At 43.9% G+C, this 23,530-nt stretch overlaps 9 protein-coding genes across 13 annotated transcripts; all 9 read right to left on the bottom strand.

Annotated features, from left to right (window-relative positions):
• Window positions 1-34: 34 nt before the first annotated feature.
• LOC145710433 (calcium-transporting ATPase type 2C member 1-like) lies at window positions 35-3,181 on the bottom strand. The gene is made up of 7 exons (XM_081788190.1): window positions 2,833-3,181; window positions 1,451-2,786; window positions 1,225-1,394; window positions 1,038-1,182; window positions 635-997; window positions 427-591; window positions 35-380 (listed from the first exon to the last, which is right to left on the bottom strand). Exons 1-7 carry the CDS (start codon window positions 3,151-3,153, stop codon window positions 199-201), a joined length of 2,682 nt encoding a protein of 893 aa, XP_081644316.1. The 5' UTR covers window positions 3,154-3,181; the 3' UTR covers window positions 35-198.
• Window positions 3,182-3,211: 30 nt separating this feature from the next.
• Window positions 3,212-4,644, bottom strand: LOC145710434 (origin recognition complex subunit 5-like). Its single transcript, XM_081788191.1, has 4 exons — window positions 4,347-4,644; window positions 3,766-4,299; window positions 3,434-3,717; window positions 3,212-3,388 (listed from the first exon to the last, which is right to left on the bottom strand). Exons 1-4 carry the CDS (start codon window positions 4,628-4,630, stop codon window positions 3,267-3,269), a joined length of 1,224 nt encoding a protein of 407 aa, XP_081644317.1. The 5' UTR covers window positions 4,631-4,644; the 3' UTR covers window positions 3,212-3,266.
• A 14-nt stretch (window positions 4,645-4,658) lies between these two features.
• On the bottom strand, window positions 4,659-6,904 carry LOC145710432 (origin recognition complex subunit 3-like). The gene is given in 5 exon segments (XM_081788189.1): window positions 4,659-5,003; window positions 5,047-5,234; window positions 5,279-5,548; window positions 5,550-5,946; window positions 5,993-6,904. Coding segments are annotated over 5 exon segments (2,019 nt in total). The 5' UTR covers window positions 6,877-6,904; the 3' UTR covers window positions 4,659-4,723.
• Window positions 6,903-7,971, bottom strand: LOC145710431 (uncharacterized). The gene is made up of 2 exons (XM_081788188.1): window positions 7,469-7,971; window positions 6,903-7,427 (listed from the first exon to the last, which is right to left on the bottom strand). Exons 1-2 carry the CDS (start codon window positions 7,956-7,958, stop codon window positions 6,997-6,999), a joined length of 921 nt encoding a protein of 306 aa, XP_081644314.1. The 5' UTR covers window positions 7,959-7,971; the 3' UTR covers window positions 6,903-6,996.
• A 43-nt stretch (window positions 7,972-8,014) lies between these two features.
• Window positions 8,015-14,289, bottom strand: LOC145708204 (cytoplasmic polyadenylation element-binding protein 2-like). Of its 3 annotated transcripts, none has more exons than XM_081785858.1 (8): window positions 14,043-14,289; window positions 11,861-12,112; window positions 11,492-11,791; window positions 11,338-11,442; window positions 11,150-11,295; window positions 11,032-11,106; window positions 10,680-10,986; window positions 8,015-10,395 (listed from the first exon to the last, which is right to left on the bottom strand). In XM_081785858.1, exons 1-8 carry the CDS (start codon window positions 14,286-14,288, stop codon window positions 10,210-10,212), a joined length of 1,617 nt encoding a protein of 538 aa, XP_081641984.1. In that variant the 5' UTR covers window position 14,289; the 3' UTR covers window positions 8,015-10,209. The 3 variants fall into 3 exon arrangements, with proteins under 3 accessions (XP_081641984.1, XP_081641986.1, XP_081641985.1); XM_081785860.1 differs by lacking the exon at window positions 14,043-14,289 and adding an exon at window positions 12,521-12,645; XM_081785859.1 differs by lacking the exon at window positions 14,043-14,289 and adding an exon at window positions 12,452-12,567.
• A 565-nt stretch (window positions 14,290-14,854) lies between these two features.
• LOC145708732 (uncharacterized) lies at window positions 14,855-15,282 on the bottom strand. Its single transcript, XM_081786430.1, has 3 exons — window positions 15,150-15,282; window positions 14,977-15,106; window positions 14,855-14,933 (listed from the first exon to the last, which is right to left on the bottom strand). The coding sequence occupies exons 1-3, from the start codon at window positions 15,271-15,273 to the stop codon at window positions 14,855-14,857; spliced, it is 333 nt and encodes a 110-aa protein (XP_081642556.1). The 5' UTR covers window positions 15,274-15,282.
• A 22-nt stretch (window positions 15,283-15,304) lies between these two features.
• On the bottom strand, window positions 15,305-16,766 carry LOC145708205 (trafficking protein particle complex subunit 13-like). Its single transcript, XM_081785861.1, has 4 exons — window positions 16,480-16,766; window positions 15,911-16,435; window positions 15,663-15,808; window positions 15,305-15,618 (listed from the first exon to the last, which is right to left on the bottom strand). The coding sequence occupies exons 1-4, from the start codon at window positions 16,726-16,728 to the stop codon at window positions 15,417-15,419; spliced, it is 1,122 nt and encodes a 373-aa protein (XP_081641987.1). The 5' UTR covers window positions 16,729-16,766; the 3' UTR covers window positions 15,305-15,416.
• LOC145708203 (uncharacterized) lies at window positions 16,766-22,344 on the bottom strand. 3 transcript variants are annotated; one of them, XM_081785855.1, is made up of 18 exons: window positions 22,225-22,344; window positions 21,831-22,182; window positions 21,571-21,788; window positions 21,254-21,527; window positions 21,155-21,211; window positions 20,944-21,113; window positions 20,765-20,899; window positions 20,633-20,719; window positions 20,529-20,590; window positions 20,382-20,487; window positions 20,051-20,089; window positions 19,855-20,007; window positions 19,736-19,810; window positions 19,592-19,692; window positions 19,468-19,549; window positions 19,231-19,407; window positions 19,038-19,185; window positions 16,766-18,990 (listed from the first exon to the last, which is right to left on the bottom strand). In XM_081785855.1, exons 1-18 carry the CDS (start codon window positions 22,312-22,314, stop codon window positions 18,986-18,988), a joined length of 2,331 nt encoding a protein of 776 aa, XP_081641981.1. In that variant the 5' UTR covers window positions 22,315-22,344; the 3' UTR covers window positions 16,766-18,985. The 3 variants fall into 3 exon arrangements, with proteins under 3 accessions (XP_081641981.1, XP_081641982.1, XP_081641983.1); XM_081785856.1 differs by having other exon boundaries at window positions 21,254-21,524; XM_081785857.1 differs by lacking the exon at window positions 21,155-21,211.
• Window positions 22,345-22,395: 51 nt separating this feature from the next.
• LOC145708207 (rab-like protein 2A) lies at window positions 22,396-23,498 on the bottom strand. The gene is made up of 4 exons (XM_081785862.1): window positions 23,425-23,498; window positions 23,042-23,169; window positions 22,747-22,990; window positions 22,396-22,701 (listed from the first exon to the last, which is right to left on the bottom strand). Exons 1-4 carry the CDS (start codon window positions 23,483-23,485, stop codon window positions 22,553-22,555), a joined length of 582 nt encoding a protein of 193 aa, XP_081641988.1. The 5' UTR covers window positions 23,486-23,498; the 3' UTR covers window positions 22,396-22,552.
• Window positions 23,499-23,530: the final 32 nt, after the last annotated feature.

Here is a 23,530-nt window from a genome sequence, read left to right as displayed (position 1 = left end):
AAAAACGATAAGAAGATGTAATATTTTTAAATTTATTAGATTAAATATTGCACAAGTCGAGAATGAATGAAAAAGAAGATATATGTATATAAATATGATAGCAAGTTCTTTGGGCAGGTAAAATTCACTTAAGACACTACTTGGCGATTCAAAACAGCACTCAAACTCTGAGCAGTTCGATCTTGATTAAAGCTATTTTCAGATGACTTCACGCAGCACAGGCGATCCGGCAGGTTTCCGTTGAGTACGGCTCTTGTACTTCATCCACTCGGAAGTCACTAGCACCGATGAAGAAATAACGACTATCGTCATCATGTCCTTGAGAGACAGTGATTGTGTTTGGAACACGGACTGCAGTGGCGCCCAATAGACAACGAGTACTAAATACGAGCTCTTAAGAAAACGCTGAATGGCAAAGGAACTTACACTGAGCGACGATGGACAAAGAGACGGCAATGAAAAGCGGTTTATTCGGAGGAAGATGACGAATTGATTTCGTCTGGGATCGACAGGCAAGTGCATTCATCATGTCGAAGAAAACGAAGCAGGTAAAGGTCATTGTTCTCTCGTGATCAGAAAGCCGCCCATCGTCTTAAAACAGCTTATAGAGACGACAAAATCCAACCTTGTGTACCTAGATATTCTCTGGTCAGGACCCAAAGTGTCCCGCAAAGAATCAAAGTAGCATTGATAAGTATCCTTTTGATGATGCTCTTGTTCAATAGTTTTTGCCCTCTTGGCCTTGGCTTGCCCTTGGTAAGGTCGGGATCGCTGGGCTCCAGCCCGAGACTCTGTGCTGGAGGTCCGTCCATAAGTATATTAATCCATAGCACCTGCATGGCGTTTAGTGGCGATGGCAGGCCTAGTATTGTCGAGATAGCGATGAGACTCAGCGCAGCGATTGAGGTAGAAAGCTGAAAAGTAACGAAGTTGCGGATATTGTAGAAAATTGATTTTCCCTCTTCAATCGCTGGAACGATCGTTTGCAAGTTATCATCTTAAAATGTGTAAAAAGTTTGTGGAATACTTATTAGCACCTAAAAGAACCATATCCGCGGCTTCTCGGCAAACGTCAGTTCCATTAACTCCCATTGATATGCCAATGTCGGCCTTTTTCACGGCTACCGCATCGTTTACCCCATCTCCTATCATTCCAACTGTTCTTCCACAGAGTTGAAGCGCCTGAAATATTTTAATGAATATGAATAATCAAATTGAACATACTTTGACAATTTTAAGTTTGTGCTGAGGCGATGTGCGATAGAACACATTTGCTTTGTTCGCTAATCGGGTCAGTTCGGTTGCATCCAGATTGCTGACTTCTTCTCCTGATACTGCGAAATCCCGGCCTATTCCAAGCTTGGCAGCGATAGCAAGAGCCGTCTCACGGGCATCTGAAAAGAAAATATAGGACAATATGATTGAGATTCGCAATAAGATTTGAAATTACCTCCAGTGATCATTTTGAGTTCGACACCTCTTTCACGGAGCTCGGCGACTGCTTTCGAGGCGGACGGTCGCGGTGGATCAGAAATCCCGACTAGACCAAGGAATATTAACTCGTCGGGCGTTTTCTCTCCCTTGGCAATTGCTAGAACACGAAGACCCTGATTCATCATATACGTCGCGTGATCATTTAGTGATATCCTTGTTTTCGTAGTTAGATTTTGTCGCCCATCCCGTGTTTGGAAGAGAAAACATTTTTCGAGGATGATCTCTGGTGCACCTTTTACGAACCACAATGGCTTGCGATCGGGATCTCTGTTGTAGACAGCCTGTACCGCCATCGTTTTAGAATCTGAAGTGAATGGGATTTCTTTGACACGTTGCCAGTCATTCCGCAGATCTTCGAGTCCTAGTTTCTGAGCGAAGCCCATCAACGCTGCTTCTGTTGGATTGCCAAGGCCTCTTTTTTTACCATACGTCGGCTGGACGTTGTTGCACACTACGCATGCTGTCGTCAATGCTTCCATGAGTGGATGTGATCGTCCGTGCTGAACTTCACCATGGAGCATGACCAACTGCCCGATGCTCGCTCTTGAGCCATCGGAGAGTAAAGCTTCAGTCACGGCCATTTCGCCTTTCGTCAATGTTCCAGTTTTGTCCGAACAAAGAACATCGACGCTACCAAGCGTTTCCACTGCTGGAAGACGACGCACTACAGCATTGTGAGAGGCCATTCGCAATACACCAAGAGCGAGTGTTACTGTAACGACAATTGGGAGACCTTCTGGAATAGCGGCGACAGCCAAGGAGACGCCCATCGTGAACATTTCCAAAACACCCTTGCCCTGGATCATGCCTATCAAGAAGATGACTCCGATGACGCCGAAGGAAACAAAGGACAGTTGTTGGCCTAGTTTGTCCATAGAAACTTGAAGTGGAGTCCTCGGGGGTTCTTCTTGAGAGAGGAGCTTGACCATTTCACCGAACTGCGAGCTTTCTCCTATCGCAGTGACGATACCTCGACAATTGCCTGATAAGACAAGACATCCCATGTAGGCCATATTGCTGTAAGTTTGAGAAGTCCCAACAACAACGATCGACTCAATGGTTTTCGCTTGTGGCTCTGGCTCACCAGTCATTGAGCTCTCGTCAACGAGAAAACCATTTTGGCTGATGATTCTTATGTCGGCAGGAACGCGATCTCCAGTTTTGAGAATGACTAAATCGCCAGAAACGAGTTCAGAAGCGAGCATGTCGACCTCGCGCCCATCGCGCACAACACGCGCTTTTGGGGGAACTAATTTTGTTAATTTTTCAAGGGCCTGCTCTGATCGGTATTCCTGAAAATCAAAGATGATCAAATGTTGAAATAATTGTTTTCGCTACCTGAATGAAGCCAACACTGACGACGATAACGAGTGCGATGAAGATTGAAATTGCATCATCAAATTGGCCTGTCAGGACCGAGACAAGGGCCGAGCCAACAAGCAATCCGATGAGCGGATCCTTGAACTGGCTCAAATATCTTTTCCAAATAGGCGGTGGTTGGGGCGGTTTGAGCTCATTGCTTCCATATAGACGCCGTTTTTCGGTAACTTGAACGGAAGAGAGACCTCGTTCAGCTGAAGTGCCAAGTTTCTTTGTTACCTCGGATGGATCCGAACGCGCAGCTTGCTCAGCGAAAAGCATCTTATCACCGCCATTCATGTACTATCATATCATTCACTCCGAGTTAGGTCTGAAATAAGAAAGTCGATAAGAACTGTAAATGTGGCTGTGAGTGTAACTTGGATGCGCCTAGGAAACGAAGCAAAAAATATCTAGACATTGTCGAAAAGATACGAGTCCAACTCGAAGCGGACAGAGTGGGCAATTTTGCGCATGAAGTCTTCGGAGCAATTGCATTTCATCTTTGGTTGAAGAACTTGTGTGTCGCTCGAAGCTAAACGGTAAATTTTTAAATCAATGCACCGACTTACTTCCTTACCAATTGTGATAAGCTTGAGCTTAACGAGAGTTCTGAGTTGTGATAAAATCGAAATACTGCGGTCCTCAGATTCTGTAATCGATTCAAAAATGGCAATAAGCCGGTCCATAGAAAACTGGAGAGGCCCGATCAGTCGCTGTTTCACTTCAGGCCCTCGAAAAGTTCGTTTCTTTTTAATCTTGCCAGCGTTCTTGAGGAAGTATCTTTTGTCCGTTTTCGGAGGATTGAATGAAGCAAGGTAGGAAGCGATCAACAAGTGTTTGGAGAAGTAAGGCAAGTCAATTCTAAAGCGCTGTAAGAAAGAGAACGATGCTTGTGTTCTATAAGCTTACACATGATTGTCTTCCTCTTGACTCGACTTCAAGAACAAACTTGCTCTTGCCGCTCTGAATGTCGGCTCAATTTTCCGCCACAGCAAGATCGCCGAGTTCTCGCTTACATCTCCATCTAGCACGGGCTTTGCATACACTGGCAGCTGCTCTTGCACCACGTACTTGAGCAAACGCAAATCGTGCGTCGATAAGTAGAAATAACCCATAATCGCTTGAATGAAATTGTGAAAGAGCACGTCGGACATGTCAGCGGGCTTCTCTTTGCGCAGAATAGCTTCAACTTCTTGAGAGCTGTACTCCGGGAGGGGAAAGATCACTGGCGACACTGCCGATTTTGGATAGATGACGGAGTGAAAGGCAACTCGAGACTCGAAAATGACGCACAAGCGATTGTCTGGTATAAACTTTTCATGTTGAGCGAGGGATGTCGCTGCTTCTGGCAGATTCTTGATGAACAAGTCTGCCCGCTCGATCACGACGAAAACTGGACGCTCATGTGCCGCCAACAGTTCTCCAACAACGTAGAACATTGAGCTTTTATAGAAGTAACTCGACTGAATTGAGGGAAAATAGATGTTCACCTTGGATTGTCGCCAATGACCGGTAGTTTTGTGTCACTTCCGGTCGCCTCATGAACACCATTAACAATGGCTTCGTAAAAGAGCCGCGAAGAATAGATTTCATTCGATTTAATAAAAACCACATCGACTGGCTCCTCCATCCGTCTTTCCGCAATGATCTGCTTCAGCATGTGCGTCTTGCCACAACCAGCCGCACCAGATACATACAACGCGGGTGGAACGATGCCGCAAGAACTCAACTTCAAGATATTCTTGATGCCATCCTTGCATTTCGCCCGAGTCATGCTGAAAGTGACCTTTGAGAGTCTAAAGGATGACAGACCTAGTTTTTAATTTGAGAGGCAGTGATAATTGGATAAACAAGTGAATTCTAATGTTCAAAGTGCCCAGGTGACTTTCTGGACGTGATCGGTTTTTCGCTGTGTGGGTTTCAGAAGGCCGAGAAACTGAAGATCGCTGACTGATTGAAAAAACGTGGCATCCAAGTCTTCCTTCTTGATTTTCTTGTTTCTGGTTTCAAGAATACACTTGAAGGAGTCAAGCCAGTCTGCGACATTCACCATCGAACCCATTTGAGTAAAGAGCTTGAAAGCAACACACACAGGCGGAAGGTTGGGATTACTGCTATCTGCGTTTACCAGTTGCATCTTTTCGTCCCTTAATTTCATATTCGATATTTTGAAATAAGCGAGTCGCTTACTTAGTGTATTGAAACGGATTCTTAAGGGAGCGCTCGATGTTATTGACCATCGGAGGGACCATCTTGTTGTCGACCAGTTTGAGTTTGTAAAAGAAGAAAATCTCCGCGAAAGGCTTTTCTTGTCGCGCCTTACTCAAGTATTTTTCGACGATTTTATCTAGTCTCCCGCAGAATTCCTTTCTGACCTCCTATTGAAAAAGTTTTTATAAGAAAATAATTGACTAAATCGTACCTGAAAAACGGTCTTCGGACCCGGCTTATTCTGTAGCGCCATGTCCTTGAGTTGCTTTTGAAGCTCGAATGCATTCTTCGCTGCTCTCTTCGGCCGCTTAATTTCTGGTTCCTTGAGGTCGGGGTCTTCGAGTAATTTGTTCAAGTCCTCATTTTGTAAGCGATCAAATGTATCGGAAACGGCTTCACTAAGCATCGGAAAATTCTCTATCCCTGGGGAGCTCCCAAGGAGTTTCCAAAGCTCTTCAATTGATTTTTGGAAGGATTTTAAGTCGAGGACTCCGTAGTAAGTAATAAACTTTCGATATTCGGTGGACTTGTAGATCGCTTCCGATAACGAACGCATATATATTTGGCGAGCGCGTTCCGAAAACAGGGTCGATGAAGTGACTTTGAACAGAGAGCAGACACTTGAGCAACATGCGCGTCTTTCGCTCGTTGTCGAAGAATTCTTCTATTGCTGCGACGAACTCCGCTGCCGAGGAAATCGGACTTTGTTTTACTGAAGGAAGAGAGTTGACAATAGCGATTTCTCGTTTGCTGATCGTTTTCGCAATTTCAAGTGACTTTTCTCGAGGCCAACAAGCGAAAGAAGCAAAGTAGTTTGAGTAATGCGCCAAAGCTGCAAACTTTAACTTTGAGGCATAGTTTGCCACAGAGAAGTCATGGCTTAATCACGGATTAGTTCGAATGCAGTTCGATATGGGTACGCTACCTAAGAAACTCAATAAGGGACCACTCGAAACAGCGACCAGAAAGTTGGAAGTATGAATCAGGATGCATAACTTCCGCGTCGAGGAATTCTTGGAGGTAATGCGTCGCCGCCAAGCAGCGAAACTGTTTGATATCGCAAAGCGAAAGCGCTTCATATGGGATTAGATCTTTGAGCATTTCGGTGTCAGTAGCTATTCCGAGGATGACCATGATCTTGAGCTTGCTCTGCGCATTTGCGATGATCTCCAGGAACTTCGAAAAGATTCGAATGTCGATGGCCTCGCAGTTTTCCAGAATAATGACGATCAGTGGCTCTTGCGTCTTTTGCAGCTCTTCTTCGTCCAGTTGAAGTTGTTCTTGACGAAAGTGCTTCTCAATGTTTGTGATCGTCGCGTCGACCGAGTACTTGACGCCCAGCTGGTTGCACATGCTTGCGAAGGTCGATTTCAGCGTCGTCACCTTGCTTGCCGCGAGTCTGCACACTTTTATGTTTGACTCGCCCAGCTCCTTCTCGAGATATTTGCCGAGGATTTTAAACGTCTCCTTGTGATCGGCTAGATTGATGCCGGTGTTGAAGCAAATCACTGGCAGAAGACGAACGCTGTCTTCGATCACTCGTTCCGCGTCCATGAGGCTTTCTACTTCAGAAACATACATCAGAATATCCCGAAACACCCGCTCGGTCATGTTCAAATGCAGTTTTCTTAGCTTTTCGTCTATCGCCGTCGAGAATTCTACGAACGCTTTGAATCGTTCTTTCTGTCGCAGAGCGGACGTCATCATAAGCGACGAAGACATAGACGAAAACGTCGCTTGCTTCTTGTCAAACCCGAGTCTCCTTTTCTTGCTAATTTCCAGCGTCGCAGAATCATTTTCGACGCCCATTCTAATAAAAAGGAAGTTCGACTAGGTTTGCTTTTTCAGTCGTGTATGTACAGCTAGAGGGAATAAATGAAGTCTAAGGGCAGTAAGTGGCAAAAGTCTCTTGGAGAGCGATCCAGGGAACTATTCCCATGTTTCTTCGGAGACGATCGAAGACTGCAGAATGTCATCGTCGCCCAATTTCGCTACGTCGTCCGTTACGTCTTCTTCAGGATCCAGCGAGTTCCATTCGTCGTCCATTTCTCCCGGATTGACGTAAAATCCTCTGAATCCCGCTCTCTTCAAAAAGAGCCCGTCTCTTTCGAATTTCGCGTCCGATTCGGTGAGTCTGTAGATCAGCTCAGTGTCCACAATCATCGGCACATGCGAGAACGAATAAAATGTCAAATAGGCCATGTCCACGATCGTGGTGTGATTCACCTGCTTCTCCAAAATATTCAAAATTTGACCTATCAAACGCTTTTTGTATAATTTCACGTCCTCCTCGCTCCAGTTCGGTCGGTATTGCTTGCAGCGTTCTAATAAATAGGTGGCGAAGCAGCCGTAGTCTTCGACTGAAACAAACGATAAAAAAGAAAGCTCACTGATTCGTTACCGATACTTTGGCCAAGAGGGGTGAGAAGCAAGCCCTTCTCTTTCTTTCGATTGTACCAATAACCCTGGATGCACTGGAAGTTTACTGTAAGGTCGAAGACATGACGGGTGATATGATTAGGCAATCTGACTCGGCATGCACTCCTAGCGATAAAAGAGGTCGGCGAGGGGAACCAGTACTTTTGATTCAAGAGGTGGACGTGCGTGCCATCGTGAAGCAAACGGTTTGTCCGCGCCTTCAGTCGATACTCGATCCGAGGAGTAGGTGCAATAAGCGACAGTACATCCAGCATGTAGCGGAAGAGATAGCCAGGCGCTCGCATCGAATGCTGGCCTTGCGGCCTATCAGGTAGCAACTTGGCCACTTCATCAGCGACTGCTTCAACAGGGAGAATCATGCAGTCGCGCTCCTTCATCATTTCGATGGAAACCGTCTCGGCGACTTCGAACAAGTAGTCGATGCGGTGCGAAACCGGCAAAACTGGCAACATCTTCGGCTTCTGCATTTCTAAAGAGAGAAACAGAAATTAGTTCCGTTCCAAGTCACTTCTTGTTTTCGCTTTTTATTATAAGGCATGAGCATTTCGGTATCGAGCGATGCCGAAACGAAGAAATTGTTTTACAAATGTAGAAAAGTGGGCGAGATACACATACAAATGTTATAAATAAGTATAAATCGACACAAAGAATGCAAAGAGCGAGATCAAGTTAGAAAAAGAAAGACACTTTGATCTGGGGGCGTCAACCTGTGTAGGAAACCTGAGTCAGGATTTGGAATAGCTAACCGGCTTTTACAAAAATGAAGCAACTTAGCAAGCTTTCTCAAACCCTGAACTCAGGCTTTCTACACAGGTTGCGGATCCTAGAATCGGATATATAAATTCTCACCTTTGTCAGGCACTTTGCATTTCTTGAGCCTTTTTTATTTTATTATTTTTGATTATAAGAAAAATATCAATCTAGTAGTTGTGGGAAGACATCTGGCGGGTGGGAAGAGTCGGAAAACTCCAGAATTCTTGTTTTTTTTAATAAAGTTTTTAGTTTGCAATATTTTTTGAATTATACAGTTTCAGTAATTTAAACAGTCAAAAGTTTCGAATTAAAAATCTCGGCAGCCAGCTCATGCAAGAGTTTTTAGAAGGAAAAATAGAAAATCCGCGGCTGAGAAAAAAGAATAAGGGCACATTGAAATGTCACATTCTGGGGAAAAGGGCTGCCATTTAAAGCTAGAATCCGTCTTACTGTACTAACTTGGTCAAGTGTGAAAGGTGAAAGGGGTAGATTTTTGAAGAAAGAAATTTGAAAACTGACCAGTCAAAAAATAAGCGATGGACTCTTTGAAGAAGCTAGAATCTCCTCTGTAATGTAGCAGTGCTTTAGAGCTCCAGGAGTTCGGCAACTGGCTAATTTCTACAGGTCTGCTTCGTAATTGTTGTTTTTGCGATGGGCTGATAAATAGGCAGAACGTGCTTTGAGTACAACCCTTCACCGATGTGTTTTAGTAAAACGATTATAGAAAAATATGGGAAACGGGGATTCGGGAGCTTTTCGTGTTTTTCCAAGAATTAGATTTTTAACATTATAAAAATAGATAGATTTGGTTTTAAAAAATCTATTCTGAAATCAAGGAAGAGAACTTTGCTAAGGGAAACTAAAGCTCTTATAGAACATGAATTTATTGAGCTTTTAGATTCGAAAATGCTATTTTGGGGATCTAGAGTCGCTTTACTAAAAATCATCAGTTGGCGAAGTCTTTCTAAGCAAACGTCTTACCCTGAACTGAATGCTTCACGACAAGAGAGAAAAGAAGCTGTTCTACGAAAAGATATAAATTTATATGAATCAGCAAAGTTGCACCAGCGGGGAGTAACACAGTGAAAATTAAGTGTCATGGGGTTGTTCACTTGGGGGTTGAGAAGGTGCTTTTCCATTTGTTTATATAGTATTTACACAATTATAACGTATGCACTTGAGAATTCTTATTTTAATATAAAAGATGCCTTTGTAAATATAAAAAACTTTTGCGGCGATGACAGGCCAAAATAACCGCGCAAAAATAAATTGTTAAAATATTAAAATATATATTTGAGAAAAATGAAAAATTACGAGTATCTGATAAAAACAGACGAGCTTAAGCTTAACGCCGAAACGCACAGCGACCAATTAATTGGTACAGCGCCCTTCGATGCCATTTCAACACATTTGGCAATACGCATATTTACTCATATTTATGTTATGATATCGGTATAATATGGGGATGAAATTGAAGCTTAGCGTCTGAGAATCATTTATCTATATCATTTATACAGTGAGCTAATCAGTTTCATTGTCAAAAAGGGGTAAAAGGGGCATACCAATTAATTGGTACCATCTGCGTTCGTCGTTGAAAAAATTTTATGCGTTCCGGCGTTAAGTAGAAATATATGAAAACAAAAACAGTTCTTAGAAAACAGTCTTTTAAAAGCAAGACAGGTCCGAAACTAGTAAAAGGTCTTTTGGTTAGCAGCCAAAAAGATAGCTCCAAAGACGGTATAAATTTGGCAAGGCCAAATTTGTTCGGCAATCCACTTTTGGTTTATACTTGACAATAAGTATGACAATGAATTGTTTGGGTGGGTTTGGGCACGAGTGCTCCGCTGTGAAGAAAAATAAAGACTTCGGATATTAAAAACTAGCAAAGTCAATACGAGCTAGCAGAGAAATAAGTTGATGAGGAACTTAAGAATCAAGTACTAATGACTTTCACGAGAGCAGGAACTGGCTGGCTTGTTGGGATTGGGTGGCGGCGGCGGCGCTTTGGGCACTCGCTTGTTGCTGCTGCCCGCTGGTCCTGTTCGACCTCGTGTAGGTGGATTCCTTCACCAAGGGCTTGTGGAAGGCACGCTCGGGCCGTGCGTGAATAGACGCCCAACAGTTCTCGCAATAATACTACAATTCAATGAAGAATTTCTTTTGAATTGAAAGGTTTGTTTTTTTGTAAATCACCAATTTCAGTAATTAAAAGGGATTCCATTTTAATCACTCTGAATTACGTGACGAGCACCGACTAGCCTTGAGTCGCATGCATAGGTTAATGAATGAAGCTATTAGTTTTTTTTTTCTTGTATAAATAAATATTTATTAATAATACTAAATAAATATAGGTACAGTACAAAAGTTAATTATGAGTCGATTTCCCAAATGAACAAGGCGGATTTTCAATGCCAACTCACCTGGAGGCAGTTCACGTTTGCGCAGAAGAAGGGCGCAAACTTGCCCCCACATCGCTGCCCGGCGCATTCGTCACACATTTGGTCGTCGAGGACGTAAGGCTTTACTTCTACGCGCTTATCGATGTCGCCGTACTGCAGCTGCACAAATCGAGCAGAAATGGCTGCGATGTAGCTTTGTTGCGAGGAGAAGGCCACTCGTCCAGCGCCTTTTGGGTACTTGAGTTCGGGGTCCGTGTCGATTCCAGCGTAACAAACAGAACCGTAGAGACGCTCCATAATGATCGCTAATTCCACAGCTCGCAGAGGCCTAATTCAAATAAAGTCCACGCTCATTTGACTGAAAAAAATCTACCTAGGAACGCCTCCAACAAAAATAGTTTTCCTCGGGTCGAGAGGCGCCGAACCATCCATCACATAGTCTGAGTCGCTAAATAAAGATGAAAAGTGCTGATCAGAATATTGATACGTACCTTAGGTTCCAAGGTCGAATTTGAACGGCCTTGTCTTTGATCGTGGGACTGGAGATGGTCGTGAATAATTTGTCGTCTTCCTTGACGCAGACTTGCACAAGACCATGGACGGACACCTCGTCTTGGAAGAGCAAGAAGGCGTAGCCCTTGAGGATTAGATAAAAAGCTTGACAAAAAAATGTTTTTACCTTTGGGGGAAAGTACGATCGAGACTCATTTTTATGAGGCCAGTCAACAACCAAGGGGCCATACTTTCGGAAAGACGCCTGGATCTCATCTTCGTCAATGTCAGGCTGGAAAGAATCGATATTTAACAGGAGGAAAATCAAAATGTGAACTAACCGGGAGGCCGCCAACAAAAACCTTGCGCGAGTATCTATCGGTATCCTCGCCATTTTGTGAGCCTTCTCCTTGCTGCGCTTGTCCGTTGATAATATCGATAAGTTGAGTCTCCAACGCGCTCATGCCAAATGGCGACTTGCCGGAAGTGCTCGGCGTCTGTTGGCTTCTGTTTCCAGCTGACTTTGAGCTTTTTGCATTCTGAGAGGCAGTCTTTTGCGATGGACGATGGTTTTGAGATTGCGGGGCGCCTGGCCATCCTGTCATCGGATTCATTGCTAGCGGATTGTACATGCCATCAGCCTGTAAGAAGATTAGTTGGCATAAGTTCTTCATAAAAGAAAAAAATTTAAATTTTATGTTTTTACTTACTGGAAAGCCCATAAAAGGATTAAGCAGTTGAGCAGTAGCGCCTAGCTGTGCATACAAGTCTGCTGGGGGAGCAGTTTGTGCCATTGCGGGAGCCCAAGGCATAAGGGACTGAAGCTGAGCCAGCTGGGCAGCAAGCAAGAGATTTGCTTGATTTGTTTGGGCAGTGTTTGGAGCTTGGCCGGTAAGGAGCTGCTGTTGTTGTTGCAAAAGGCTCAAAGTTGCTTGATTTTGAAGCAGCGTGCTCATGTCCAGCTAAAAGTTGAGTTAGGAAGGCGTTAACTCACCATAGCTAGAAATCATTGGCATGAGAGCCTCACTCTGAGCTAGGAGATTGAATGTTAGTTAATTGTGATTGATTATCGCATGCAGTGAATGAAAAAAATGGGTAATTTACAAAAAAAACGCTTTGCTCTGACTCAGAGTCTGAGATAACTGAAAAAAAAAGAAGATGACGGCTTTTGATGAGATAATAGAATTAAATTCTTTATGGAAAGTACTGAAGTAGTTGTCATTCAAATTGATTATCTTATATCAGCGAAAACCGAAATCTCAGTAACTTGATAACTGTCGATAATTGGGAGTAATAATAACCCCTCTCTTTTCAGCTTGCTGTCGTTCGCGGAAGAACTGGAACGGTGACATTAATTGGTGAGTTCTTACACCGAAACCCATTTGTCTGGGAGCTTGTGCAGGCATCGGAGGTTTGAGAAGTGGCTCACGGCGGTAGAGAATTGGTTCTTCCGGCTGCCTGAAGGGTTTACAAAGCGCCAAAAATTCTTTTTTCTTTGGTGAGTTTTCTGGACCTATAGGGTCTTCTTTTCTTACTTCTTCGGCTGCTACATGAGTGGGCTCTTTAGCAGCTCTTTCGGCGGCTTCTTTGGCAGACTCTTGAGCGGCTTTTTCAGCAGCTTCGCGCTTCTTGAGATGTGGGGGTTTATAAACTTGCCCTTTTGACGATTTCTTGATATCCTTTCTGGGATTGGAATGTTTGCCGGCTGAGTACGAATTGTTTTGGGTTTGTTCTGGGTTGGCAGTTAGAGATCGCTTGACACTGTCGCTGTAGGTAAGTTTTTTCTGGGCTTTTACTGGGCTTAGTCTGGGTTTTTGAACTCCTCGAACACTGGCACTATAGCTTCGCTTGGCAGCAGGAGGTGGTTTTTGCGTGGCTTTTGGAATAAGCTTAGGATTGGAAACTTTCTTTGGCTTGACAATAAGAGCTGTTCTTGGTTGTGAGTGTTGAATCAGCTTTGGCTTGATAATCGGAGGTGGTCTGGTCTTGGCGATTGGAATGGGCTTCGGGTTCAATGTCTGAGTTGGTTTCTCGGCGATTTGAGGCGTAGGAGCTAGTAAACCGGCATCAGAGGATTGTTTTGGTGTAAATGCATTCTTAGGTGAGGGGTTTTGAGAGTTGAGGGAGTCCTGGAACGGGGCGTGCCAGGGTTTAGGAGAAAAAAAGGGGGAGATACAGGGGCTTGTAGAACTGCTGAAACCACTTGAGCTCCAAGGAGACGCAATTCCTGAAGAGTAACCATAGTCAAAGAACGGGCTAGGCAATGGCGGAGAAAGAGAAGGGTCGTAAAAATTGAAATCTAGTGCGGGGTCGAATTCGGGCCTCACGAGCACCGGAGTTGGGATACCAATCATCACTGGAATGTACACTTTTGGCTTGATCTTCTTAGTTCCTCTAGGTTGTCGAATCGTCGGTGAGATGAGCCTTGTTTTCTTTGGGTCTTTAATCAACGAGTTTTCCTGAAAACGGTTGTGCATAACCGCACGAGACGGCTTAATCTCTGTCTTCGTCGGGGCTGTTGGAGACGCACTTGTCCCCATTTCGTTGTCTTTTTTTCCAAATATGGGAGAAAAAAGAAAATCTCAATTCAAATGCGTAGAAAAAAGCTAATGCAAATGAGCGTTCTAGAGAATTAGTGAATTTCGAGGTTGGTAAAGTAGTTTCTTTTCGAATCTAGGACTAATTTGAGAAGAAACAGATTGATAAGGAAATTATTTGTTAACACAACTTTCTGAAACAAAGAACTTAGTAATTAGGACGAATACTGATTTTATTCCAAATACAACAACTGATTAAACACGAAATTCTTGGATTCAAGAATCTCAAAGTGAGCGAAATTGATTTAGCACCACGAATACATAGATTAAACAAGTAGATTACTCAGTCCAATACCTGGTTGAAAAAGTCCGTATTAGTAGCATTGGCGGCACCACTCACTCCTGGTAGTGGAGCAGCGCCTTGTCCAGCGGCCTGGTTCCCGTCGACAGGAACGGACGGTTTTCCAGTGTCCTCGAAGCTGTCAATAACGGCGGTGTCGTTGATTTCCTCGCCTGTTGGCTCGATGAAACTCTGGCCAACTGATTGAACCGATTCGTTGGGGATCGAACCCTCTTCAGGATTTGAGCCCGAGTCTGCCATTCTAGCTCAAGAAATCGTTAAATAATTCATTTAAAATGCAGCGTTTCCTAATCTAACTCGTCAGCTAGTCGACTGAAATCGGAAAGAGAAAGGTTTGAGGGATCATTCAAAAGTCTAGTTTTGAGCGAATTGAGACTCCTGGCAAGTTTTCTTTTTGAAGAGGGGGACGAACACTTTTTAATTCGTTCCGATATTTCTTTCCGAATGGCGATTTCTACTTTCAAAAGGGCTTTACATGGCTAATAGTTTTGATCACAAAGAAGGATGCTTTAACCCAAACTAAGTGCTGCTGACTCTGTTCTGTCTGGCATTTTTCTTGCTTCCTAAGCTCGATGAACACAGAACTACGAATTGCACGGAGCACAATCTCGATCGACAGGGAATCAATGGAGCGGAGGCGCACTAAGTTTTTCTCGAAGTATTCGTTTCCGGGCGATTCATAAGTTTGGATAATTTTTTCCATTGATTGCGCTGGGACCGGATGTGTTCTCAAGCCATTTCTTTCTTTACATACATGCGCGGGGGTGGCTATTTCAATAAAGACTGATAAAAGGATCAAGACAATCTTAATCACTATCATGCTCATAAATATTGTATTGACCCTGCATTATTCGACGATCCTGATGCTCACAGACCAGATTGAACCTCAGAAGAGTTATCAACGAAATTTAAGAGGTCATAGACCTACCAAAAACGCCGGATCGAGCGTAGGTGACCGAGATCGTCAACAATGCATCCGAATTCTTTGTTATTTTTTGAAAATTGCTCGAATTGCGATTCTATCTGATCAAACACGTATTGGCGATTGATCTTCTCATCTGAACCGTGAAGCTTAAATTGTCAATTGTCAATCGCCCTTACTGTAGGGATCATTTTCGAAAACTTGATCGAGCTCAAAGAGCTTGAAGTTTGATGCCTGAGAGAGCTGCTTAGCAAAAGTTGATTTCCCTGAGCCCGGAAGGCCAACCATGACAACTACGTACATTGTGTAACTGAAAGATGCGACTTTCGAATAAGTTAATTATTTATTATTTACAGCGAGAAATCGGCGCACGAATGAGAATGAGCATGAAACAGAAAGAGATGAAGATATCGACGGGTTTAATTGATTTCCGAATTCTAAATTGACTAGGAGACAGGGACGCGGTAGAAATCGCGGAAGGCGTAAGTCTGATTCAGCAAGTGATCGTTGACGATGATAGACGGGAGTGAGTGGAAGCCTTTGAGAAGAGGAATCGCGCTCAGAGAAACTGTTTTTTGAGCAGAAGGAGCAAGCTTGCCAAGATCAAACTTTGAAACGCAGTTCCACTTGATCGACTCGCTCTCATCACTGAAAAATCAAAGTCAAAATGAGATGGAATAATATTTGTTAACCTGTCTAAAAGCACTTCGACTTCCATAACGCGTTCAGTCTGATTGCAGATAAACACAGAAAATGAAAAGGCTTCGTTGCACTTGGGTGGAAAAGGCTGATCGTCCAGGTTGTGAATCGAAAGTTCCAGCTTTGGCCTCTTCTCTACCTTGAATAAGAAGATTAGGATATGTCTGAACTAATTGGCGAGATTGTGAAGTCATTTCCTTTGAAATCATGGAAGAGAACTCGAGTTGATTTGTCACGATACCTTTGGTTTTATCTGCGAATACTGAATATGTCCAACTTGGCCATTTGAAGGCAACCATTTCAAATCGAGCGAAAGAAGTTCTGTGGTGAAATCATTGCCATCAACAGACTCAACCATGAATCCTCTTGAAAATACCGTGTCCACTTCGATAGGCTTCTTCTCGCCACTGTTTAGCGCTGTGATGTTGCACCTTTTCTCCCCTGCACTGTTGTTAAGCGCGCAAGTTTGGAACAGAACAGTACGTCCGACAACTTTGTTGGTGATGATTACATTGAGCATTGCTGACCCTTTCGCCAGAGCTGTCCATTGCCAAGAAATGTCAAAAGGCTTTCGAACTGGGAGCAAATACTTGCGGCGATAGTTGCCCGGCTGTCCATCCCGTGAGTACTCCACTGCGCAAAGCATGTTCATTTCTTCGGGATAACGGCAGTCGATTTTTACTTGTGTCGTTCGAATCTCATTTGGTGCTAGTACGCCTATTGCAACGTCGCCATTTATTGTTCGTGGGGCGTTTCTTGATTCTGTCTTTAAAATTTGACTGAGTTCTATTTTTATGAAAAGAAAAATACCTGGACGGTGACCTTCACATCGGAGAACTGAATCGGTGGATTAGACATGTTTTGAATGGATAGCAAGAAATGAGCGGGCTCTCCTAAATAAAAGTCGCCAACAGAGTTCGGCATCAAATAAGCAGAACTAAGTCCAGAGGCATCAGACTCTTCTAAATCGTTGTCTTCTTCTGAGAAAATCGGGACGCGCTCGTGAAGAACCGGTTTTGATATCCTCATGACTTTGAGGTTGAGATCTTTGGGCTCCATCTCGAGTGTTCTGAAAGCGGGGAGCGTAAGGAAGCGATAATGGGTATGAATATAGTTTCAGTTTAACATGATGGCATAAGAAATATATATTTCTCCACGAGAGGGCGAAACAGACGAATGAAACAAACGGAAATCAAAGAAAAAATAGCTTGAAACTCCAGAGTGAACGGGCCCTGCTTCAGGAGTGAGTAAGTTAGTGCAGAACTTGATTAATTGTAGGCATTGGCTTTGGAAAGTGTGGCCCCTGTTTGCAGTTGTTTCGGGCGGGACCGAGAGGCCGGGCTACAGTTAAGTCGGTGAACTAGGCACAGAGAGTTTGAAGCTCAATCTTTTTCGTTTTGGATAGGGCAGGGTTAGGCTCAACGATTTTTGATGTTTTCATTTGTTTTCGCAGCGAGGACAAGTCAAACATTTCGAGTAATGCAGAATATTTCATTTTGATTTTATAGATAGTCGCAAGACGAAAATGCACATTTAAAAAATAGAAAAAAAGGTTGAAGTTACATTCAGTAGCGGGCGCGCCGGGCTGAGCCAGAGAAGCCACCTTATGTCATCAATGGCAAAACCCGCACTGGAAAATTCAAGGTAGGGAAATTAAAGTCTCAATAGGAGAAATTTTTTAAAAAACAGTTTCGGAAAAACAACTGGCGCGAAAAAGAGGAAAAGAAAAATGTTGGAAAGACGAGAACGGACGTAGGCCTAGCACGATTACGAAGCAAAAAATAACGTTAAAGAAATTTAAAAAAGAAGAATTCACCATGCTTGAACGCTCGATAACAGATCAATCCGCAGGGAGTAAAAAACTGAAAATTGTAAAAACGACAAACTACTGTAAGTAAGGAGAGCAGCGAAAACACGAGACTAACGAGATGAGTTGTCCCAGTGCAGACAGCTTTCTGAAGCACTCTTCGGAATGACAGAAGTACATTGGCAAGGGATTTTTTGGCGCACTACGAGACACTCCATCTGAAAGATGGAACTACAATGTCTGGAAGATTGCTTTAAGTTTTTTTTTATTAGCATCTTCGCGGTCAAGGTTTAGCGACTCTCCGAACTTTGGAACTTACAGCCCGAATTGTTAGAAATATATGTGGTTGAATAAAAAAAGACGAAATAAGTTGAAAACTTTGCTGGATGCGGGGCGTATAACTGGAGTTTAATATTTGAGGCGAGGCAGCTTATTATTCTCCCGTTACAGTAAAAGCAGCTTCAAAACTTCATGTTTATATAAATGGATCATAAATCGACCGGGGATAACCGGGCATATACACCGAGGACGGAGAGCGATCGGGGGCAGCCAATTATAGCCCAAGAAAGCCCTTGAGCTCGTCGGAACGTTGAGCTCACTTGACGCGTCCCCAGCAAGAAAAAATAATATGGAAAAAAAAAGCATTTTATTTTATATTTCATTGAGATTTTTCTTGAAAGCGCGCAGTTGAAAACTGCACTTGGACGACGAATTAGAATTTGTTTTTTTTAATTTTTGAGAATTTATAATGAACGGTTTTTGGTGATTTTAAGTTGTGTCCTGGGCATCGAGTTAGAATTCGTGGGAAGGTTTGAGTTGGGTCAGTGGGTTTTTGTCAATTAGCGAGAATGGGTGTTTTAGAGTGTAGAATTGATTTTGCCTAACTTGGTGGGGTTGTTCTAGTGATGCCCGAAAGATGTGTGTTTGGGTTGTTGGTGTTTCGGATAGGTTAGGTAGGCACAATAAAAGCAGCCCCGGAAAATTGAGAAAATCCAGGTAGAAAAAGTAGTACAGGGTGCAGTAGAACGGCCGTGCTTAGGGATTATCTGGTCTGAAACGGTTGGTTAAAATAAAATGCGAAAAATTTATGAGGTAAGCGGCGGTGGAACAAGCAAAGGTCTTTGGCTGGAATCGGGAGGGACTGGATGAGCTCCTCCTTCATCGAGACTCGGGACCGTCACGAAACCGAGAAGAAACCACGCTTTACGATACCAAGAAGATTAGATTTGAAGAAAGAATTTTCAAAAGTGAAAAAAGTTCGCCGAGGTGAGCTCTTTTTTGGCTGAGCAAATTCGCGGTTCACGACTGGTTCTAGCAGTGAAGGAGATTAAGACGTTTAGGCAGAGTATTTGCTAATTAAACATAAGGGTGTGCACCGAGACGAGGGGTTCGTGCATCGCAGTTCAAGTTTGGTGTTGTTTTTTGTAGTTTGTTTAAAGTTGGATGGATTTGTGGTGACAAGAGGAACTTGTAGCGTATTAGGGTCAGACCAAGGCGGGGAGGAGTCTTTTACTCTGAAAAGCTTCATTCAAAGCGTTGAATCATTTGCGCTTGAAGTTACCATGCGGTCCCCAAGTCTGATTACTGTCAGGATGATTAGCCCAGTGGCCGCCGCTTCCACCCCGCGGTCCACCTCTCCAAATCTCGCGCATGTTCGAGTTGCCCCAGCTTGGACTGTCCGAAGTCGCAGAATCGGACCATTTGCTTTCCTAAAATTGTTTACTATGACGCTGCGAGCACTGTTGATCGTTTACCCTGCTGGGAGTATTCTTGAAGATGGCGGGAATGCTCTGCTGATACTCTCCGATTGGTTTATTTCTTTCGAGCTCCATCTGAGGTTTGGCACCTTCCCATCTCTGTCCAGGAACGAACGCGGGTGGTATCACTACGTCGCTCTGTTTTGGAGTGTTCAAATTGAGACCACCAATTGGCTAAATGATGTTGATAAGAAATTCATCCAGCTCTTTTAGAGTCTTCAATAATTTTCTTACCGGCATATCAGGGTCAAGATCATGAGGCTTTGGTGTCTCTTTCGGTAATCCCCAAATAGGTTCCTGTGGGAAGCTAGAAGCGCTGAAAATAGTGTGAAAACGAACTCTTGAAGAGATTTCTTACGGGTCTGGCATATGAGGGAACGGCCTGCTTCCAGGATGGCCACCACGGTGACCACCGCCAAAACCGGGATTCAATAGTGACATAATATCGCTTCTGTGTTTCTTCAAAAATAGTTAGTTCGTTTCTTTCCAGATAGTCAAAAACCTGTTCATTGCTTGAATGATGGTTAATCATTTGCTCAATTTGCTGTCGTTGTTGATACGAGGTGAAATTAGTTTGCTGAAAAGACAGTAGGAGCGAGAAAGAAACAGCTTTGGACTTACATTCATGTTGCTAGCAAGTGACTCTCGCTTGCCCCATTCTGAGAGGAGCATCTGGCAAAGTCTGTCGAGCTGTTCGAGCGTATCTTTGCTGCACATTTGCATCTGTGAGCGAATATTCCCAGGTAACAGGTTGTATTTCAACGCATTAGAGATCTAAAGTTATCATGGTATATGATCAAAAAACAGTAAATCTTACATTTATATAGTTCGGCATTCCGGGGTTCGGCCTCCTCGACTAAATAACGTTAAAAATCAGTTTTCCCATTTGGGCACGGCATTTCTTTAATTAGTAATCGAAGAGCGTAATCAAGAAAAGCTAGATGTAAAAGCAACTTGATGGGACTACTTTAAAGCTATTTCAAAAGCCTGACTGTCTATACCTGTGATTTAATAGCCTGAAGATCATCAACGTACGAAACGTATCGTCAAATATAATCTTAGAAGCTTAAAATTAACAAAAGTGAAAGAAGTATTAAAGTTAGAACGTGAAAAAAATATGCCGGACCCCATTTCAACATAAAGCCTACATCGCCTGGCCAGCCACTGATGTTTTCGTTCGGTCTCTTGTCATGATGCTGCCAGTCGCGGCCACCACCGTATCCGCCGCGACCTCCAGGATTGGGATAAGACGGCCTTAACGGGTTAAAGAAGCTGAAAGTCGTGTAAAGACGCACCTTGGTGGGGGATCCCAGGGGCTTGGATCATTGTTATGCTGTGATCTGTTCTGTGGCCAGTCCTAAAATCGTTTAAACTTTTGTGAATGATTTTAGCAACTGACCGAGTCATATGGATTTTGCGACGGCCATGGAGGCCGTTGAACGGGCTGATGGGCGACCGGATCGCGAGGCCAGTGGTCGCTAGGGTACTGAAACGCATGATTAGTCTTTGGGAAGTTTGTTTTCAGTCATACTCTCATGCCGCTGCCAGGATGATTGTGGCTACTGGGCCAGGAACTTTCTCTTGGCTCGCCTGGACCAGAAGGTGCGTGTGGCCACATTGGATTTCGACCGCTCGGTTGTTCACGTTGGTTCATATGCACAGGGCCCTTGAGATAAATTCATGATATAATATTTAAAAAATCTTATTTACTTTCGGATCCCACAGTTCAGTTCCAGTCGCCTGCGATGGTAATCTCGGTCTAGAATCATGCTGGCTTGATTCTGAGATTTCCCATTTAGTGCTCTGAGAAATTGGCCGTTTACCCCAGCCCTCGTTGTTGTTGATAAGCTTTTGCTGCTCTTCGGAGAGATGCGAAATGTCTAAACAGTTTGGTCAACTAAGAATTCGTCTAGATTTAAACCTGGTAATTTGAGTTGACGGGAGTCTCCAAAAGAACTGAGACCGATTCCGTCGATTCCTTTGAAGTTATTGTTAATGATAAAAGAAAAGTTAAAATTACCTGTCGTTCCCCAACTGGATGAAGAACCTCTGGGTTCTCCCTGAGCACCCCAATTAGGCGTTTGTGGCTGCGATGTACTGGGTGTGCTTCCAGGAGTGTTCCAGCTTGGAGGAGCAGCGCTCTGAGGCACTGATGTCGCTGGAGCATCCCCGCTAGATCCAGGGCCCCATGGGCCGGATCTGTTCTCGCCTGTTTGACTGGGTGTCGAAGGGCCTGGTCCCCAGTTTTGAGCAGAGCTTCCGGACGGATTCTGCGCCGGCTGCTGGCTTTTCTGCTAAAATTCGACTGTAAATTCAAATTGAGTATAATAAATGTACCTGAGATGGGTGCTGCGATGGCGGACCCCAGTTAGGATTTGCTGGATTCGGCGGTATTTGGCTGGTATTACCGATCGTTGAGGGCATACTGGAGGGCAATGATTGCGTTGGCGTCGAGTTCGTCGGCTGACTCGATGGATGCTGTGGCCATGAGGTTGGAAGAGATTGTTGCGGATGCTGCTGCGTTGCTTGCGGAGGTGGCCCCCATTGTGCTGAATCTAAAGTTCAAATGAAAAACCTTCGTGTTTAAATCCCTTTACTATTCGGACGGGACGGGTTCCAGACGTCAGTTCCCGGCGAAGCGGACGTAGTCGGCCATGGGTTCTGTCCCGGCGCGGCTGGCGGCGCCTTGCCTTTGTCATCGCTATCCCACGCTTTTGACTGATCAACGTGGACGTCCCAATTGGGACCTACTGACTGTGACGTCGCTGGGTTCTGCTGCGTTGTCGGTTGTGACGACCAATTAGGGTTGCTAGGCGTAGACACGGGACCTTCAGGCCAGCCCGGTTGCAGAGCTGGAATCTTTGGAGCCAGCGAGGGTTCTATCGGAGTTTCCTTTTTCGCTGCTTCTGGTGCAGCTTGAGTTCCAGAAGTAGGTGGAGCACTACTCTCCTGAAAGATGTCTTTAGAAACTAAAAGAAAAGAGACAACAACCTCTGGAAGAGTCATTTTCTCCGTTTCTTGTGGTTTTTCTGGCGCCTTCTCACTAGGAGTTTCGGATCGACTTTCACTTCGTCCGGACATCTCTTACATTACCGATTTCGAGCAACTAGAATCAACGATATTAAGACGAGGATTTTAACAAACATAACAAAAATAAAAATCATTGCTAGAAAAATATAAAGGCGCAACAGTGAGGAGATCAAAACAGAAAATCGAACGGGGAGTTGAAATAGTAAGGAAACAAATTAACGGCTCGCGGAACAGCGAAAAGGCTACGAAGAATGAGAGAAGGGAATCTAGCGAGGCTGAGTAAGGGTAATTAACTTGCATCTTCGTCGGAATCGTCCCACTGGTCGAGCTCTTGTGTGATCATTTCGCTGAAGCTGTGCAAAGAAGTGTCTTTCTTGTATTTGACTCCGGCGCGCAGTGCGTCGTGGAAAACTTTCACTACGTTTCGTCCGTCAGCCGCTAAAGGTGATATACTTTTCTCTACAGAGCTGTTTCTTATTTTACCAGATGTGTAATTCATGTAGAGCCCGTGCTTGGCTGGGAAATTAAATTTGATCGTCGTTGCTTTTTGATTTTCATCAATTTTATTTGCGATAACTAGAACTGGAATATTCTCGCGATATTTTCTTAATTCAGGATACCACGTGTCCTGCAGGTTTCGATACGTTATTTTGCGCGTCGAGTCAAACACTAGAATTGCCACGTGCGCACCGTGATAAAAGCCCGAATGGAGCGTTTTAAAACGTTCCTAAATACGGGTCATTTTGACTTTGTTCTTCTTTGGATAGAATGAAAGTACCTGTCCTGCGGTGTCCCACAGATCCACCTTCACTTTTTGACCATCGACGTCTACGTCTTGTGTGAACTTAGTGATGGCGTACGTCGAGGACGTGTGCTTGCTGTAATCGTCCATGAGAAATCTCTCGACTAGGATTGACAATTTAGTTTCGATTGTTTTGAAAGACGAATGATTGATGTTATTTCACTCATTTTTTTTCTGAATGGTAAACACTCATTTTCTTCTTATTTTGCGGCTTTTGAAATCGTGGCATTTCGAATACAAGAGTGTTTTAAAAGCAAAATTAGTTAAGTGTGATGAAATGGATGTGAATTATGATCTGATGAGAGCATGAAAAGTGAAGCTACGAGCCGCTGAAATCTAGACATCTAGCTTCTATTTACCCAATTTGGATTTGCCAACAGCCGAGTCGCCGCATAAGATCAGCTTCACAACTTCGCTCATTCTTAACTCACGTCTGCAATTTTCAACTCCAGATCATCAACAATA

Source organism: Oikopleura dioica, chromosome XSR (genome assembly GCF_907165135.1).
Source record: "Oikopleura dioica chromosome XSR, OKI2018_I68_1.0, whole genome shotgun sequence".
Classification (NCBI taxonomy): Eukaryota; Metazoa; Chordata; class Appendicularia; order Copelata; family Oikopleuridae; genus Oikopleura; species Oikopleura dioica.
The sequence above is the reverse complement of the archived record's forward strand: the minus strand, read 5'-3'. Positions and strand labels throughout refer to the sequence as shown.

What these genes read in the sequence shown, in the direction of transcription:
- LOC145708732 (XM_081786430.1), bottom strand. Translation starts at nt 15,273, where the DNA reads ATGTACGTAGTTGTCATGGTTGGCCTTCCGGGCTCAGGGAAATCAACT. An exon ending in TTTCGAAAATGATCCCTACA is followed by an intron (nt 15,107 to 15,149) that starts GTAAGGGCGATT and finishes TTCACGGTTCAG; the next exon opens with ATGAGAAGATCAATCGCCAA. An exon ending in CGCTCGATCCGGCGTTTTTG is followed by an intron (nt 14,934 to 14,976) that starts GTAGGTCTATGA and finishes AACTCTTCTGAG; the next exon opens with GTTCAATCTGGTCTGTGAGC.
- LOC145708204 (XM_081785858.1), bottom strand. Translation starts at nt 14,288, where the DNA reads ATGGCAGACTCGGGCTCAAATCCTGAAGAGGGTTCGATCCCCAACGAA. An exon ending in ATACGGACTTTTTCAACCAG is followed by an intron (nt 12,113 to 14,042) that starts GTATTGGACTGA and finishes CTCAACTTTTAG; the next exon opens with CTGGACATGAGCACGCTGCT. An exon ending in ATTCGACCTTGGAACCTAAG is followed by an intron (nt 11,107 to 11,149) that starts GTACGTATCAAT and finishes ATCTTTATTTAG; the next exon opens with CGACTCAGACTATGTGATGG.
- LOC145708207 (XM_081785862.1), bottom strand. Translation starts at nt 23,485, where the DNA reads ATGAGCGAAGTTGTGAAGCTGATCTTATGCGGCGACTCGGCTGTTGGC. An exon ending in TGTGGGACACCGCAGGACAG is followed by an intron (nt 22,991 to 23,041) that starts GTACTTTCATTC and finishes ACCCGTATTTAG; the next exon opens with GAACGTTTTAAAACGCTCCA. An exon ending in CTACATGAATTACACATCTG is followed by an intron (nt 22,702 to 22,746) that starts GTAAAATAAGAA and finishes TATCACCTTTAG; the next exon opens with CGGCTGACGGACGAAACGTA.
- LOC145710431 (XM_081788188.1), bottom strand. Translation starts at nt 7,958, where the DNA reads ATGTTGCCAGTTTTGCCGGTTTCGCACCGCATCGACTACTTGTTCGAA. An exon ending in CCCTCTTGGCCAAAGTATCG is followed by an intron (nt 7,428 to 7,468) that starts GTAACGAATCAG and finishes CGTTTGTTTCAG; the next exon opens with TCGAAGACTACGGCTGCTTC.
- LOC145710434 (XM_081788191.1), bottom strand. Translation starts at nt 4,630, where the DNA reads ATGACTCGGGCGAAATGCAAGGATGGCATCAAGAATATCTTGAAGTTG. An exon ending in GTCATTGGCGACAATCCAAG is followed by an intron (nt 4,300 to 4,346) that starts GTGAACATCTAT and finishes CTTCTATAAAAG; the next exon opens with CTCAATGTTCTACGTTGTTG. An exon ending in CAAGAGGAAGACAATCATGT is followed by an intron (nt 3,718 to 3,765) that starts GTAAGCTTATAG and finishes ACAGCGCTTTAG; the next exon opens with AATTGACTTGCCTTACTTCT.
- LOC145708205 (XM_081785861.1), bottom strand. Translation starts at nt 16,728, where the DNA reads ATGGAGCCCAAAGATCTCAACCTCAAAGTCATGAGGATATCAAAACCG. An exon ending in ATGTGAAGGTCACCGTCCAG is followed by an intron (nt 16,436 to 16,479) that starts GTATTTTTCTTT and finishes CAAATTTTAAAG; the next exon opens with ACAGAATCAAGAAACGCCCC. An exon ending in ATTCGCAGATAAAACCAAAG is followed by an intron (nt 15,809 to 15,910) that starts GTATCGTGACAA and finishes TTCTTATTCAAG; the next exon opens with GTAGAGAAGAGGCCAAAGCT.
- LOC145708203 (XM_081785855.1), bottom strand. Translation starts at nt 22,314, where the DNA reads ATGTCCGGACGAAGTGAAAGTCGATCCGAAACTCCTAGTGAGAAGGCG. An exon ending in CGCAAAATCCATATGACTCG is followed by an intron (nt 20,591 to 20,632) that starts GTCAGTTGCTAA and finishes AAACGATTTTAG; the next exon opens with GACTGGCCACAGAACAGATC. An exon ending in TCAAGAATACTCCCAGCAGG is followed by an intron (nt 19,186 to 19,230) that starts GTAAACGATCAA and finishes AAACAATTTTAG; the next exon opens with GAAAGCAAATGGTCCGATTC.
- LOC145710433 (XM_081788190.1), bottom strand. Translation starts at nt 3,153, where the DNA reads ATGAATGGCGGTGATAAGATGCTTTTCGCTGAGCAAGCTGCGCGTTCG. An exon ending in CGCGGATATGGTTCTTTTAG is followed by an intron (nt 998 to 1,037) that starts GTGCTAATAAGT and finishes ACACATTTTAAG; the next exon opens with ATGATAACTTGCAAACGATC. An exon ending in TTTGTCCATCGTCGCTCAGT is followed by an intron (nt 381 to 426) that starts GTAAGTTCCTTT and finishes GCTCGTATTTAG; the next exon opens with TACTCGTTGTCTATTGGGCG.